At 37.7% G+C, this 17,991-nt stretch overlaps 1 protein-coding gene across 7 annotated transcripts in view; it reads right to left on the reverse strand.

Annotated features, from left to right (window-relative positions):
- The window catches only part of LOC136857908 (WD repeat-containing protein 44), a 233,949-nt gene that overhangs the window by 40,618 nt on the left and 175,340 nt on the right, over positions 1-17,991 (reverse strand). For 3 of the 7 annotated variants that reach the window (XM_067136968.2, XM_067136965.2, XM_067136967.2), the window contains exon 6: positions 15,845-15,871. The exons of the other annotated variants lie outside the window; for them this stretch is intronic. In XM_067136968.2, coding sequence (XP_066993069.2) covers positions 15,845-15,871 — 27 coding nt within the window. The remainder of the gene's footprint in view (positions 1-15,844; positions 15,872-17,991) is intronic. 7 annotated transcript variants of the gene reach the window in all.

The raw sequence follows: 17,991 nt of genomic DNA on the forward strand, positions 1-17,991 counted from the left end.
AACATGACATTGAGGTTCTGTTTTTTTAAATGTTTGAGATTTGGTATAGGTTATTGCTGTTGAAAATGAAGGTGACAAAATCAGTATTCTCTTTCTTTCATTTTTAAGTGTGGTGGTGGGTTCATGTTTTATCTTACTGAGAATTCTGCAAACGAAATTGCTATTAAACCCATTACGGTGTGCTAAAGTGTGGCTGGTGTTAATTTCTTTCTTATAAGCTTTCTTGCATACTATAAAAAGAGTTCTTTTTGTTAGAGCCAGGGTGCAGTGAATCTTGTCTGATCATGTTGGCTGTCTAGGTGGGTTTTCTGAAGATTTCATATTTTAGATGGTTGTCGCTCCTCCTAATTTTAAGATGTATCTGTTTTAGATTCAACTGTTAATTTATGTAGGGGTCACAAGTATTTAGCTTATTACGGAGGGTTGTACTGTCAGTGATAGGTTAATCAATAATGGTGAAAATGTCATCTACGTATCTCTACCAATGGAATATACCTGGTGAATTGTTGAGTATCTTTATTTTTTTTCCAGATTTTCTATATAAATTTCTGACCTAAGTCCAGAAATAGGGGATCCCACAGGCAGTCCTTTCTGCACATTAAATGTGTTATTAAATGTAAAATAATTATTATTGAGAATGAACTTCAGAATATGTAAAAAATCTTCTATTTCAAGTGCCGAGTGTTTTTCCCTAAATGCCAGGCCATTTACCTATGCATTGCACATTTATTTTTTCAACAAATTTAATCAAGCTTAGAGAGAGAAAAGTTAGACATGCAGCATGCCATATTACTTGGAAAACTTTATTTAACATGTTCATATAAGTATTAGATAATTTACTTACTTATCTGGTAATTATCAGGCAATCATCATTTTGAAAAACTAAATAAATTTTTGTTTTTCACATTTTCCAAAGCACAATTTAATTACATTATTAGATTAAGTGATGTTCAACGATTTGCATGTTATCTTATCTTTTATTCTCAAGCAGTTAAGGATGATTATAGATCGAAACCGGTCCTGCAGATGGTGTATTTTTAATGTAAATACATTGTACTTGTTGCAAGTAGTATTGATTAGGTGGAATTATTCCCATTGTACCGTGTGATTCAGCCGCTCCTTCCAATGCAGTTTTATGCAGCCCAACTAACACGTGACATGGTTATAAGGTGGCTATTTCTCTACAGTCGTACTGTATTGTATTAATGTCCAGTGAGCACATTTTGCATATGATTCTGAACCCTACCAACAGGTTATATCATCTGTTTGCACAACATGATGCTTTGAAATCATGTTACAAGAATTAAAAAATACAATGGTACCACCAGATTGATTCTGTTTATTGGCTTAAGGCAAATTAAAAAACTGTAGAACATGTTTTGTCTACTTTGTAGACACCTTTAACTACATATGTTTAGGCTTACTGCATAATTAACAAGGACACATTCCTGTTATCTTAATGTTAAAACACACATAAACATTTAAAAAAATTTCTGAACTTAATCCATATATATAAAATTGGATGTTGGTATATTTGAGATTATAGACTCAAAAACTACCGGACTGATTTCGCTGAAAATTTCACAACTTGTTCTTATCATTTCTTATCATTTCTGAGAGTGTTTATGAAGTGGTCTGAGTGAAATCTGAGATAGTTTTTTATAATGAGTAAATTTATGTAATTTTAATAAATTGCAAAGCCACACCAAGACTGGATCGACATGATGGACAGATTGTCGCTAGGCAACAGCAGCTGACGCTATACCATTGAACTGACCACTGATGAAGGGAATGGATGACTTCCCAAAATATGAATGATTAAATAAATAGTTTTCTTTTATCAAAAGGTGTATTGACAAGGCGGATTCAAGTAAAACTATTTTAAATAGTTCTGTAATACATACCATTATAGTTCGGTAGTAAATGCTGTATATAAAAGGATGGGAACACGCCGCCATGTTTTATAAACAACCTTTCTTGATAGGAGGTTCATTCTTCTGCCTATTATTTTGAAATGGCAATCCAACATGTCATGATCAAGATGTACTTTCATGTCATAAGACCAGCACTGATAAGTCTTCCCAGTTTGAAGAATGTAGCTGTGTGTTAGATGTGTAAAATTTTTAAGAAACTGTTAACAGTACAGAATATCAACAGTGGAATGAAACGAGTTATCATCCACTCCTAACAAAGAGCAACTGGGATTCTCAATGAGCAAAGGCGAGTCTATGTAATCTATCTATAGGTCTATAGGTGGGTATTACATCTCCTCCTAAACCACTAGAGCGATATCAACCAAACTTGGTACACTTATGACTTAGTATCAGGAAACAAACCTCGTGGGGAAAAGATACCACAAGCACCCTTAAAGGCGGGGGGCAAGGGGTGTAGGTTATAAAAATAATCGAAAATAGTGTCGAATCCATACTTTTCCGGGTCGCTGTGATGAACAGTGACACTCTGAATTTTTTATCCCTTAGGGGATATGGGGTGACAAAGGGTAAAAAATAGAATGACCAAGATTATGGATGTATGTGTGTATTTTCCAGCATATCTGCCAACTAAATTGGGTGCAAATATTACTTACTATATGTGTGAAAAATGCAGTGGGGACAAGACACCCCTAGAAACTTTAGGGTAAGGGGTGAAATGCAAATATAAATAAAAACAACCAATAATAGCGTCGAATCCTTTGTTTTCAGGACTACAGAGGTGATTTGAACCAAACTTAGCACACTTATGATTAATTATCAGGAGACTAACTGTGTGAGGGCAAGACACCCCTAGCACGCTTCGGGGTGGGGGTTAGGGGTGCAGAATATAAAAATAATAATAAAGTGTCGAATCCATACTTTTTGGGTCGCTGAAATGAATAGTGACACTCCAGATGTAGTTGAAGTCCAAGTTGAGCCCCAGTCAGTAGGGGTGTGAGAAGGGGTGAAGAAAAGAAAATGTGCAAATGACCGAGATTATGGATGTTTGTATGTTTCATTATAGGTGTCAACGAAATTTGGTACAAATATTACCTACTATCCGGAAAAAAATACTGTGGGGGCAAGACACCCCTAGAAGCCCTAGGGAAGGGGGTGAAATATAATCTTAAAAGACACCGGTAGTGGCCACTGCTTCAGTAGTGGCTACCTCAAGGATAAAATATGAAAAAAAAAAAAGACTTGGAGAATTCCTATTAGCTTCAAACTTGCACAACATGGGGCTTATGCCATCTAGTGGTAAGAAGTAGAACGAACATAGTGCTCAGCATCATGGGATTTTGCTATCATGAGTTCAATATGGCGATCTCAGGTCATCATTAGATTTCAGCTGTCTCCTAACACTACTTCTTAAGAAAGTAAGTACGAGATTTTGTTTGTTATGCAAGAAAGCAACCATCTGAAATATAATTTTGATACTGTAACTACATCATCAAATATGTAGATAATGTTTATGATGGTTTTAGCTCGAAAGAGCTCTTACTTTTCCTATGAGGTTATGTGGCCACTACTGACACACAAAACACTATGATATTCAGAAGTGGCCACCAACTGGCCACTACTGGGATGAGAATGTTACAAACCTATCAACTTGATTTTGCTTTCCATGAACTCATAAATGAATCTACTTAATATTGTCTCGTTTTCGTTGTTATATATATATTTTTTCTAATAGTGGCCACCCAATGGTCCCTACTGAATCACATCCTGGCCACTTTTGACCAGCCTATCCACAGAGGTTTCAATTAATTTTCTGGAGAAAATTGAAGGAAATTTGAAATGAGAGGGGGGCTATTTCACAGGTATTTCTATCACGAAGGCCATATAGTGGTTTTCTAATTTTAACTTCTCGGTGACATTGCCTGCAGGTTCCAGAATGCCTTCAAAAAAGAAAGCATTTTGGGCTTATGATGCAAAGCAGTTGGAGGATGCAGCTGCAGACATCTCACGTGGAATGCCAGCAGCTGTGGTTGCAAAGAAGTATGACGTTCCACGAATTACCCTTTGAAGATATGTTGCTGTAGGTAGGAGGAAGGATTTCAGTACTAACAAAACAAGAAGAAGAAATATTGGTTATTTGGATAGCTAAAGCATGGTTTCCAGTAAAACAAACTGATCTTTTGGATAGTGTCCAGAAACTTTTCAAAGAAATGAATAGAGAAAATTCTTTTGAAAATGATCGTCCTGGCCGAACTTGGTTTTTAAGATTCATAAAGAGAAATCCAAGTGTAACAACAAGAATTGCTCAAAATTTGATGATTAGCAGGGCATCAGTTACAAAGGAAAGTTTAATATGCTGGTTTTCAGGAGTTTACAATTACTTGAAAAGTCAAAATTTGCAGTTTACTCTTGAGGAACCTAACCGAGTATTCAATGTGGATGAGAGTGCATTCTTTTTAAATCCACAAAAGAATCGTGTTTTGGCCAAAAAAGGTGACAAAAACATTTATCAGCAAGTCAGTTCTAACGAGAAAGAGTGTGTTACTGCCCTCATCAATGCTAGTTGCCTCCTTTAGTTGTTTTTAAATATGGTAGATACCGCACGACATAATTACTAGTGTTCCATCCATCTGGCGACTAGGTAAGTCCGACAGTAGTTGGATGTCATAATCTATAAGTGGTTGGATGAATGGAGAACTGTTTTATCAATATGTGACGAATGTGTTCCATCCTTGGTTGCTCACCGATATCATCCTGCTGCCTATTATTCTGTTTGTTGATGGTCACACATCCCACTTAACATTACATACAAGCCAATTCTGCAGTGATAATGGCATTTGTATGGGTGACTTTATATCCGAATGCTACTCACCTTAACCAGCCAATAGATGTATCTGTATTTCGTTCATTGAAGGAACACTGGAAGAATGGAGTACACCATTGGAGGCTTCAACATTTGGACAAACCAGAGTTGAAAAAGGATTTTTGTCCTCTACTTAAACAGGTTCTTGATGATAAAATATGCCCACAATAATTCAAAATGGCTTTAAGAAAAGTGGGTTAGTGCCTTGGAATCCCTCAGCCCCATTGCAAACCTTTAAGCAAAATTCCCTTGATTCTGCACAGGATTCAATGAACAAGAGTGAACTTCAAGTAGCGTTGAAAATGATTGAACGTCATATAGGCGAAGACAAGATTATAGCATTTAATTGAAGTGCACTATGGGCTGGTGCACCTGAGGACAAACACCTATTTCATCTGTGGAATAAGATCAAAACTGATGCATCAAGTAATGATGACCTTTCAGTTGCACAAGTCGAGGAGAGCAAAGAAGATACTTCAGAAGATAACATACAAACATTTATGATTGCTGACTTACCATCTTATCCTTCAGAAGCCCAAGAATCTGAGATTTCTTTAACAGATGATTTCTTACAAGACCAAGTTGAGGGATGTGATAGCATCATCACTGAGAGTAACATTCAAGTATCTCCTCACCATAAACCCACTCTGTTTTTGATGCCTTGAAAAGGAGTGATCAGCCTAATAATTGCAAAGATACCATTGTTACTTTGGACGTGGGAAATGATAATATTGGCGTTAATCATGGTACTCCATGTTGCTCCAAGACGTTAACAATTCCAAGTCCATTCAAAAGGGCATTAGTGTGGTCAGTGAAACATCAGAAAGAAACTTCAAGAAAGAAGACATCCACAGCCTACTGTCTGGTATTAACTTCTGAGAAATGACAGGAAAATGAAGCAAATAAACTAAACAAGAAGTTGGAAATGGCAAAGATGAAGGAAGAGCGCAAGGTGGCTAGAGTTGAGAAAAAGGATGAACAGGAAGAACTGAAAAGGAAAAAAGAAGAAAATAAACTGAAAAAGCAACTACCAAGGAAGAAGACATGTAGGAAGAAGAAGAAGATTGTACTGAAAAGTTCATCAGAAGATGATTCATGGAGGCCTTCGGGATATTCAACTGATGACGCAAGCCTATGTTTGGACTCTGAAAATGAACATGAGTTTGGTGATGTAGAGCCATCAGTGGTTGAAGAGGTAGGAAACAATAGAGAAATAGGTCAAGGCAGATATGAATATCCAAAAAATATAGCTTTCATTAGTAGAGAAAACCAGTCTGAAAGTAACAAAATAGAACTTACCAGCAAGAGAGAACAACATCTGTTTAAGAGAAGGAGTTCAAGAACTGCATCTGAGGAAGATTTATTTGGATCAACAGCAGCTGTAACATCTAGGAGTGTTGAAAACCTTAAAAAATATAAAACTGCACCAGGATTTGAAGATAACAATGAAGAGACTTCAAATAAAAACAATGAACCTCAAGAATCATCAGGTCACATCAAAGGAATCAAAGATACCCAACTGTGGTGATGAGCAATCAGTGGTTGAAGATGTCGGAAACAAAGGAAAAATGGGTCAAGACAGATGTCAAAATGTGGAAAACGTAGAAGCTCCTAACAGCAGAGAAAACCAATGAGAAAATGAAAATATAGAACTCGTTAGCAAAAGTGAAAAATGTGGGTTAGAACTGGCAGGAACTGCATCTGAGGAAGATTTACTTGGACCAACTGCAATTGCACCATCCGGGAGTGTTCAAAATCATCAAGAATATAAAACTGCACCCGAATATAAAGGTAATGATCAGACAGCTTCAAATATAAACAATGAACACCAAGAACCACCATTAACATCAGCTCACTTCGCACAAAACCCAAAAATGACTCAGAAAAGTGAAGAAGAAAGTGCAATCCTCCCAGAAGATCAACATATTGAAAAAAATCTTCATGAAGGAGTCTTTGTCCTAGCTTCATTTTCTAATAGAAAGAAGCAGTATTACCAATGTGTTTGCCAAGTCAGAAATATGAGGGATGAAAAAGTTGTAGTTATCATTTTGAAGCCATACAATCGAATGCGGAATGTTTTTGTAGTGGATGAAGCAGAGAACAAAATTTTTGATGTGTTTGACGTCCATTCCAAGCTACCAAACCCATTGATATTTCGTACCATTGACAATAAACGTTACCAGTTCCAAAACTCTATTCCTGTGTCTTGGTGAGTGGTTGGTGAAGGTAGTGTAAAGAGAATATGTTCTTCGTACGCATTAAGTTTAGCTACCTGTCTTCGGACACAAAACCGGTCTGTTTAATATGTGGTAGTAAAATTCTATATTAATAGTATCAGAAGCGATGTTTTGATTAAGATTTGTTTCTTTAATATATTACTTACTGATACGGTGATTCAAGGAGAATACAATGGTGTTTTTTAAATTCAATGTTAAAATTCAGTACTTAAGTTCTTATTATTTTGGAAAATAAAAGTTTCCATTCTGATTGCCTGATTGTCAGATGTTTCACTTCCTTTCCTTGTATTTAAAGAATAAGTTGAACACATCTTACTATTGGTATTGCAATACTGTAACCTAAAATGGGGCTGTTCCAAACATGTTCAGAGAATAGAATATCGAGTGGCCATTACTGAATCAATTACGTCACTACTAAAATTTTCTGAAGTTCACATGGCCACTACTAGGTCAAAATTGGACTTCAAAATAAATTAATAAAAAATAGAGCAAATTAAAAATTAGCCATCTTTAGGCAAGGGATCAACTGAGGAAGAGGAAAGCTATTCTACCAATGAGATTCACATAAAGCACTAAGTGCTGTAGTCTAGGCATAAGAAAACAGTCAAAACGTTCTTAACTATGGCCACTACCGGTGTTTTTACTGTATATATAAAATTGGATGTGTGTGTGAATGAATCTCCTCCTAAACCACGGGAGCATTTTCAACCAAACTTGGTATACGTATGACTTACTATCTGGAGACTAGCACTGTGGGGGTAAGCCATCCGCAGCACCCTTAGGGGAAGGAGGTCAGGGGGGTTAGGTATAAAAAGAATTGAAAATTGTGTCGAATCCACAGTTTTCGGGGTCGCTGAGACGAATAGTGACACTCCCAATTTTTTAAAACTCAAAGTTGAGCTCCCTTTTAGGTGGGGGTGAAGGGGGATTGAGGTATTAAAATAATAAAAAATTGTGTCGAATCCATAGTTTTCGGGGTCGTTGAGATGAATAGTAACACTCCCTATTTTTTAAACTCATAATTTAGCCCCATTTAGAGTGGGGGGAGGGGGAGTGAGATATAAAAATAATCAAAGTGTCGAATCCATAGTTTTCTGGGTCGCTGAAATGAATAGTAGCATTCCGGATTTTGTCCAAAATGACCGAGATAATGGACGTATGTATGTTCAACATGGCTGTCAACCAAAACTGTTACAAGTATGACTTACTACCTGGAAAATATACTCTGGGAGTAAGATGCCCCTAGAACCACTAGAGAAGGGGTTGAATCCATATTAATACATGGAAGTCAGGTTGGAGCGGTCTATATCTACACTGTACTGTATATTATATACATAAACTAGGTATAAAAATGAAAACAGACATGAATTAATGAGGCACTTCGAGGCATCTTAGAAACTTAAAACTTGGTACCAGACAAGCTGATGACATCAGGATCCCTAGAAAAATAAAAAATTCTCAAAATTCTCTGAAGGAAGTTTCAAAATTGCATAAGAACTCAGTCGGATATATTTATTCAAAACGATAACCTATAGGTTTCATGGGCTTAAAAGTTTCCTGAAAGTCCTAATTTTTAACCCCTCCCCCATATCAAGAGGGCAGCACAATCTACCAGACGAGCTAGAAAATCAATATTTGGCAAAATTATAGCTTTTAGCCTGTAACCAATGGAAAAATTAGGAGATGTTTGAAATTTTTATTTCTTACCCCTGAAAAATATCGAAATATGGAGGCAATTTTAATGACGGTACAGACCTTCCTTTCAAGGTATTTGGTGACTAAACGGTAAGTCGTATCACAAAATGGATGGCACAATCTCAGTTCAATTTGGAGTGATCTACAACTTTGGTCCTATGACTTTTTGTCGTATCTCTATCCCTTATATTTTAAATTTGGCTCTATTTCTGGATTGTACCTAAATTTTGCTCTTTGTACACGTGTAATTGATGGTTCGAATCACTTACAGGAACGATGGGATCATCAAATTCTACACGAATATTGATCCATCCATAGCCATATGTGAGCCAAATTCTATGTCTGAAGCTGTCACGTAAGTATCTGAAAAGTAATTCTCTGTGTGAAAACCTTCTACATATTTCACTCTATTCAACGTTTCTAAAACAATCTTTCCTTTAAATAGATGAGATACAAGAACATATCATAGGACCAGCCATTTAGATCGCTAAATGAGGCCAGAGGTGTCTTATCGTCAAATCTGTTTTTCGATATGATGCACCGTTTAGCAGCAATTATTCTGTAAATGAAGGTGAACACGCATATACTTCCATATTTCGATCTGTATTTATTCATAAAAGTCGATTTGTAGCGATCTAGAAAGGGTGTGTCTGCCATTGTAATTAATACTTTACAAATCGATAGTGACTGTCAGCAAGAGGAAGTCTGCTATTGTAATCAGTACTCCCCACATCGACTTTGACTGGCAGTAGGAATGGGGGTCCTCCTCCAACCCCTATGTACCACTGTAATGAATAATTCCCTTCTTGATTTGATTAGCAGAAGGCAAGGGAGTGTGCAATTTTTTCAAAACTCCTTTAACCGATTTTGTTTGTCAGTAGGCAAGGTTGCCCCCCATTATAAACAAATTTACCCATCTAAAATGTGACTGATGTTAGGAATAGTGGCCTGCTATTATAATGGAAACTCACCAACTCAGTGTGACTGGCAGTAAGCTGACTGGCATTAGGAAAATGGGTCTGTCATTATAATGATAACACAATACAATTTTGACTGGCAGTAGAGAAGGTGCCGGCCATTATAATAAAAATTTCTCAACTATAATCTGTCTGAAAGTAGGAAATAGGGCCCGTCATTGTAACAAAAACTTCCGAAATCGATTGTGGCCATGCAGTAGGCAATGGGGTCTGCCGTTAAATGAAAATTCCCAACTCCTTTGTGAATTGCAGTAGACAAGTGAACTTGCCGTTTTCATCACAACTCCGCAACTTGCACTTTACATTGGAAACAACGTCTGTGGACCTCCCTATGCTGTTTCTCGGATAACGCCAAGAGACATGCAATTAAAAAAAAATCTTTTTCACTTCATGTACAGCAACTTACTTAGATATCCGCATACAGTGTAGAATACCGTAGTGAAGCACGGCTACATTTGCTAGTTATAACTAAAAATTACCAATATTAGTGTTGAATCCATATTGTTCTGGACTACGGGAGAGATTTGAACCAAACTTTGTACGCTTATGACTTACTATCAGGAGGCAAACTGTGAGGAGGTATGGTAAACCTAGTACGCCTAAGGGTGGGGTGGGAAGGGCTTAGATGTTTAAGTAATCGAAAATAGTGTCGAATCCATAGTTTTCGTCATCGCTGAGATGAATAGTTATACTCTGGAGATCGTTGAAGTCTATGTTCAGCCCCCATCGGCATGGAGATGAGAAGGGGTGGAAAAGAAATTGTCCAAAATGACGAAACTTAGGGATGTATGTGTGTTTCTTCCAACATAGCCCTCATACAAAATTAATATACTATCTACTATCTGGAAAAAATTACTGTTGGGTTAAACACCCGTAGCACTCCTAGCAGAGATGGTGAAATATACAAATAAACAAAAATGACTGATATTAATGTCGAATACCATCGTTTACGAGTTTACAGAGTTGAACTGTGACAGTGGAGATGGTTAAGTCACACTTCACTGCAATCGGTATGGAGGCTGAGAAGGGGTGAAAATGAATGAAAAATAACCGTGATATATGGGTGTATGTGGGTATATTCCACAATAGCTCTCAACAAAACTTGGTACACATATGAGTTACCATCTGGAAAAAAAAAAAAAAAAATACTATGGAGATGAAACATATCAATCCTCGCTGGGGAAATGGGAGGGGATGCGATTTAAAAATAATGGAAAATAACCGATATTAATGTTCAATCCACTGTTTATGTGTCGCTGAGATGAATTTTGATGCTCTGAATACTAAATTCACATTCTCTCTCCACTGAGACAGGACAGTGAAAGGGGTTTAGTAGTAAATAGTCTAAAATGGCCAAGATTAGTGTTGAATTCACTGCTTTTGGGGTTGCAAGGCTGATTGGTGAGAGTCTTAATGACAGATGAAATCGTGTAGATCATATCTATTGTGCAATGGATAAATAAATGTAGTTTTCACTTATTTTTTTTGAAAGGGTCAAATACTTCCCAATCAATTTGAGCTTCCACAAGAACAAATTTTTACTCGAAAATGGAATAATCTAAAACTTGAAATGAAACACATCTAAATAACTCAAACTACAAAATAGATGGTGAACATCAATATCCCCAAAAGGAATTCTATAAAAATGCACTTCAACATAACTAACTGGTAACACTAATTTTAAAAGTAAACATTAAGAAACCAACCAACCGAATAATGCTGGGTAGTAAAGCTAGTAATAAGTTACTAAGAAGTGTGTGTCATGGGAAAAAGAGGCTGGGGGAGATGGGCATTCATGAATGGAAAGGGAATATAGTATATTAACTATTTTCACTAAAATATCCTGTTAACCAAAAATGCTTAAAGTTGAAAAGTTTGCAGTTGTCACTGTTCATATGTCATGTAAAAATTGTTGTAAATTTTTGTGGCAAATCTAGCTACAATACACTAGGTGGACGATGATTTGGTGCTCTTCTTTAGAAGTTAAATACAGGGCAGAGCAAGATTCTCAAGAAAACAATGGCACTCTTTCAATACACGACAATAAGGATAGCGTTCAGCCTCATGAACGTCCCCCTCCAGCGCCTCTTTTCTCCATGACACGTACTTTTTAGTATAATTAAGTTTTTAAATTTTTAAAGTGTTTTTAATGTGTATTTTAACATTAACCCTCTCAGTGCCGTGCATATTTGTTGGGTACTAGCCAAGAGTGCCAGCCACTTTCTGTTCGCTTTGCAACTCTCCAGAAAAAAATTCATCACTCTCTCAATTTATACCCATTCTCATTGAAACTTTTTTCTAATATATAATAGGAATTCTCCTTTGAATTAATGGCAATTTATACCTAAAATCATTTATAGTTAAAAATAAATAAATCATGAATTTAAAAATATAAAATGCTATTAATGAAAATCCACATTTTAAGGCAAATATATAGTTCTAAAAATCAGTATGACACACTAACCATTGGTATTTCTTGTAGTACAGTCTCTTGACTGTCGTTTTGGAAATAAGTATGTTATTTGGTGTGATAATATGTCATAAAAATCAAAATATAAACTACAGGTTCAGCATCATGAGGAGGGGCATGTTTCACTCCAGGTAACTCGAGGAACGGGCGCGACGGTTGGTATGGTAAATCACCATCAAGGGTAACTTCACCGAATAATGGCAGTGTGTGATATTGTTAATACCAATATTACCGTGGAAATCTTAGTTACTTTTCGAATTATCTCTAACCTCGGCAAATGGCGGTGTTCCACTTACAAAATCGTTTTCAGAATCACTCTCACTGACTATAATCTCACTAGAAGGGTTTTCAGCACTATTATGAAGTCCAGTTCACTTTCTGACTCGACATAATCGTCATTCCCTAAACTATGTATGTAATCAGTTAGGCCATAATTGTTTGTAAATACGTCATCCCGTACATCCGCCATAACTGTTGACATGTGCACAAGATGTGCGGACAAGGCCTTCACATTTTTAAATGTTCGTCACATGAAAATGAATAATTTTATGCAGCTCGTAGTGGTAAATTCGGAAACTACACACCTTCCTTGATAAGAATATACTGATATGTGCTACCATATAACGGAAAAGGAAGAACGGCGACGGTTTCTAAACGAGCCTGCATGAGGGATAAAATATCATTCCTGGCATTTTGGGAGAGTTCACGGAGGAATGGAAAATCATCCCCTGGCGATCAAAGAGTTAAGATAACAGGAATGTGTCCCTGTTAATTATGCAATAAGCCTAAACATATGTAGCCGAAGATGTGTACAAAGCAGGCAAAACATTTTCTACAGTTTTTAATTTGCCTTAGACAAATAAACAGTACTGATCAGGTGGAACCATTGTACTTTTTAACTCCTTTAACAGTGTATAACACTGATACGGAAAATGAGGATGATTATTTGCAAACTGAGATCATGCAGTGATGTACGTTGACCAAGTAAGTATGTTAATGTGTCGTGCCTTGTGACCGGGTGTAACGAAGAGGGGGATCAATGCATAAAACTAGGTAATGTCTTAAACACCGAACCGGATGGCGTATGTAATCTACTCTCGTCGCACTACTAGCATGTTAAGAGCAGTGTAGCGTAGCGGATGTGGTTAAGCATTAGCCTAGCAATCGACTGAATGTGCCATTGGTGGTTCGACTCCTGCATCATTCAAATATTTTTGCATTGGTATGATGTTTGAATATGTAAACACAGGCCCACATTTGCCACATTCAAACAGTAGAAGAACACTGTTCTTCATCTTGTGCCCTGCGAATACTCTGCTGGTTAGGGCCTGAATGCAATCTCCGCTGTCAATCGGCATGTTTTCGCCAGAGAAATACGTTGACATGCCCCTCATTTATGAGAAAGCAAGACAAAATGCATGCTAGGCACAACATCTGTACCAGGAACGGTATCCTGACAGGCGACAACCGGCTGCTACGACATTCCGCCATGTCGAAAGACATCGAAGGACAACAGGAGTGATTTCCAAGCAGTCACCAGTTCGCGATAGGCCCGTTACATTGGTGAAACAGAAGAGGCTGTTCGGGAAGCAGTTCATAATAATTTGCACATCAGTACAAAGGCGATTGCATAACAGGTGAACACCAACCAGTGCATCCGTCTGGCAAATACTGCATGAACATAAATTTCACCCGTATCCTCTTAAGCTACACCAATAGTTTCATGGGCAGGATTTCGAAGTTTGAATAAAGTTCTGTCAGTGGCTATTAGGCAGGCTGGACAATGATGCAGCATTTGTATCGCACATCTTGTTCGTGGATGAATCGTGCTTCCACAATAACGGGAATGTCAATTGCCACAACAAGCACTATTGGAGTCCGGACAATTCTCACTGGGTGCAAAAGGCGGCCCATCAAGTAGGCTGTGTAGTGAATGTGTGGTGTGGAATCTTGGGGAAACGCCTGATTGGACCTTATTTCTTTGAGGGCCATTGGACGGGCCCACGCTATCTGCACTTTCTGAGTCAGGAACTCCTACTGCTGCTGGAGGATGTGCCCTTGCATGATCGTTTGATGATGTAGTTGCCACAGGATGGAGCTTTGCCACGTTCGACTTTATGCGTTCGTAACCATCTGAACGAGGAACTGCCAGGGAAATGGATAGGATGAGGAGGGCCTGTTTCTTGGCCCACCAGATCACTGGATTTAACGCCGTTAGACTTCTTGTTGTGGGGACATTTTAAGAACATCGTTTACATTCAAGTGCCAAAAAAACCTGACCAGCTCTGGCAACTCATCACGGACGCCTGCCGAGCAGTTACGCCTGGAATGCCTCAGCGTGCAAGACGATTTGTTGGACACTGGATGTGAATGTGCATAAACCAAAACGGTCATCACATTGAGCATTTGCTGCAATAAAACATTTGTCTTCCGTAGGGCTAATAACCCACGTGGAGCAAAATTAAGTATTCAGAGAAACATGAGAGTAGCCGGACGGATACGACAGAAGAAACTTTAGTAAATGGCTGAAATGTCCCGACGCCTAACAGCACAAAGGGAAAGAAGAAGAAGAATAAAACATTTGTCAAGGCAGTTGTGTTTCTATTATTTCTGGTCCTTATGTGTCTGGCCTGCTAACTAGTCAGCCATTCTTAGGTTCACAAACACATTCATTCACACACAATTTGTATGAAAGCAGGTACTGAACTTACATTACATGCAGTACATATTAAACAAATATTTCAAAATTATGTAATCTTCGTCCTGGTCTTGAACCTCCTATGTCACACGTACACCCTTTCCGCCATGCCTTTAGCAACTACGTTACAGTTCCGTACGGCACACTGTGCAGCTTATAGCGTGTATTAGGTTTACTGCAGTCACAATATCATTGTAGTGTTTTGCCGGCGTGTCAGGTTCATATGATTTTTTTTTTTTGCTATGGGCTTTACGTCGCACCGACACAGATAGGTCTTATGGCAACAATGGGATAGGAAAGGCCTAGGAGTTGGAAGGAAGCGGCCGTGGCCTTAATTAAGGTACAGCCCCAGCATTTGCCTGGTGTGAAAATGGGAAACCACGGAAAACCATTTTCAGGGCTGCCGATAGTGGGATTTGAACCTACTATCTCCCGGATGCAAGCTCACAGCCGCGCGCCTCTACGCGCACGGCCAACTCGCCCGGTGGTTCATATGATCTAGAAGACACACGTGTGCCTTCCAATGTTTAATACGAGTATAGGAATATGGCATCCTATCATTGTGAGACAGTAAATACCAAGATATCCGGTTGTGTTGTCTGAGCATACCGGCAGGGCAGATATTTTCAGGACGGAATAGATATTGCAGGTTGCATAAAACTACATTGGAAGGGGTGGCTGAATCACACGGTATAATTGTGAGATTCATCGATACGGACACAAAAATAATAAACTATAACGGTGCCAATTTTCCCTCTAAGTACAGAGAGACACTTGTCACTGGATGGACGCAAGTTTACACTCATTATTTAAAAGGTGCATTTTTCCAAGTTTGTGTCCTGTTCAGAGGTGGCTTTGGTGGTCGTAGTCAACAACCACCTCAGCCTCTAGTCAAGAAACAGTTCACGAATTGGAAGCACGTGAAGGAAACATTATTTTAAGAAACATAATAAAGCAGAATACCATCAATTACCTGTTGAACGTGCTGAAGGATTTTCTTCTGTGATGCCAGATAAACAGAAAACAGAAAAATTCAATATGTCATTCAAGTGATCAGTACAGAAAATAGAAAAAAATTCTCTAGAACATAAGAAACTCACTGTCATAGTGGAAACAGTGATTCTGGTGTAGTCACCAAGAAATCATTTTGAAAGTTGACTGTGATGGTGGGCCTATTGGACTCACCAAGCTTCTTCACAATGATGATGATTCCAGAGCTCTCCTTTGGTACTGAGCCCATTTTGGATATGAAGCCCTTAAAAGCCATTTGCAAATTCGGACTTCACATTGTAAGTCTATGTACATATCTCCTTCTACTTAATATCGCTGAATTATGTGGTAATTCAGTGCAAAAAACTGTAATCAGGAGAATTTCTCAGTCTCGGCAGAGGAAACACAAGACATATTGAAAGAGCAATAATTGCATTTGTATGTTATTTACATAGCTTGTGAGAAAAATTAATTATTTGTGAGGACTTTTGTTCATATAGAAGACCTATCAGCATCATCAGAAACCATAATGGAGCACCTGATTTCTCAAAGTTTTGTTAAAGAAGAAGCCATACATTTTGGTGTTGACTTAGTTAATGTTACTAAAATTTTTTTTAGTCTGTCAAAAACACTACTTAAAACATGTATAACACTATAACATACCTGTAAAGAAATACACACTATTTCTCAAAGCTTGGATCTTGAGATGATGGTTGGTCAGAGCTATGATGGTGCTGCAATAACAAGCAGCTAACTTAAAGGTGTGCAGTGAACAGTATCCTAAGGTGCACTTCGTATATTGTGCTGCAAATACTCTCAATATGGTTCTTGCCCATTTGTCTGAAGTATCTATGATAATGAACTGCACAGCACAACTAAGATTAGCAGGGCCTGGACTTTGATGACATGTCAGCTTCTAACTGGTAAATCATACACACCGCTAACTTATACAGTATATAAATCCCAATCATGGCCCTGTGATTACAGAAATATATTTTGAGCCATTTGACACATTAATTTTTGTTTTTCATTTTTATGATGCATTTATGTTGGATAATCAGCATATCTGAATAACCAACAGAGCTTTCAATAAACAAAAACACTTAAACATCAAAAGGTTCAGTACTCGGTTCGAAAAATGTGAAATAAAATAAAGTAGCCTTCTACGACTCTTATCTGTACTCTTTGGAAATCAACATCCGTAAAGTGTGATGAGACATTACTGGATGGGATGGGCTTGCAATGGGAGAGGAAGGTATTACCACTGTAGTAGGTACAAATTCACATTTCATTATAGTGTTGAAGTGCCCAAGAACTAACATGCGTTACATATACGTGCTTGTAAGTTTCATTTTAAACAGTACAAGTTTTATTTATTCATCTTATAAAGCTGAACATTGAAGGAAAATTATTTCACAATTTGGAGAGGATAGTTTTTCTAGTCAAATGGTCTAATACATTTCTGATAAATATGTGAAGTGAACCAATCAGTCAGCTGGTTGAATTCTGCACTGATCATAATTTAGTTCTTGCTAACATTTGGTTCAAACACCGCAAACAATGGCTGTATACGCGGAAGAGAACTGAAGACACAGGAAGTTATCAATCAGACTTCATTATGATTAAGCAGAGATTCAGAGCCAGGTATTGGATTGGAAGACTTTCCCAGAAGCTGAAGTGGATACAAACCACAACTTGATGGTAATGAAATATCATCTGAAGTTGAAACAACTGAAGAAAGGAAGGAATCCAAGAAGATGATGCAACCTAGGTAAGTTGAAAGGAAAGAGTGTGAAGGATTGTTTCAAGGAATATGTTGCATAAGGACTAAATGAAAAGGCTGAAGGAACCACAACAGATGGAGGATGGACAGTCATGAAGAATGATCAGTAGGGCTGCAGAAGAAATGTTAGGAAGAAAGGTAAGGTCAAGTAAGAACAGAGTTCAAAATAGAGTAAATGATACTTGGTTAAAGAATGAAATTAAAATAATATACAAAAAGAAAGCCCAATTGAACTTACAGTTATATAGAACACATTTAATGGTAGCCCAAGAATCGGCCCCATTAGAATGGAAATAGTTCCAACAACATGTAGACAACAAATTGACGCATTTGATGGATAAGAAACA

This window comes from Anabrus simplex, chromosome 1, assembly GCF_040414725.1.
Source record: "Anabrus simplex isolate iqAnaSimp1 chromosome 1, ASM4041472v1, whole genome shotgun sequence".
NCBI classification, from domain to species: Eukaryota; Metazoa; Arthropoda; class Insecta; order Orthoptera; family Tettigoniidae; genus Anabrus; species Anabrus simplex.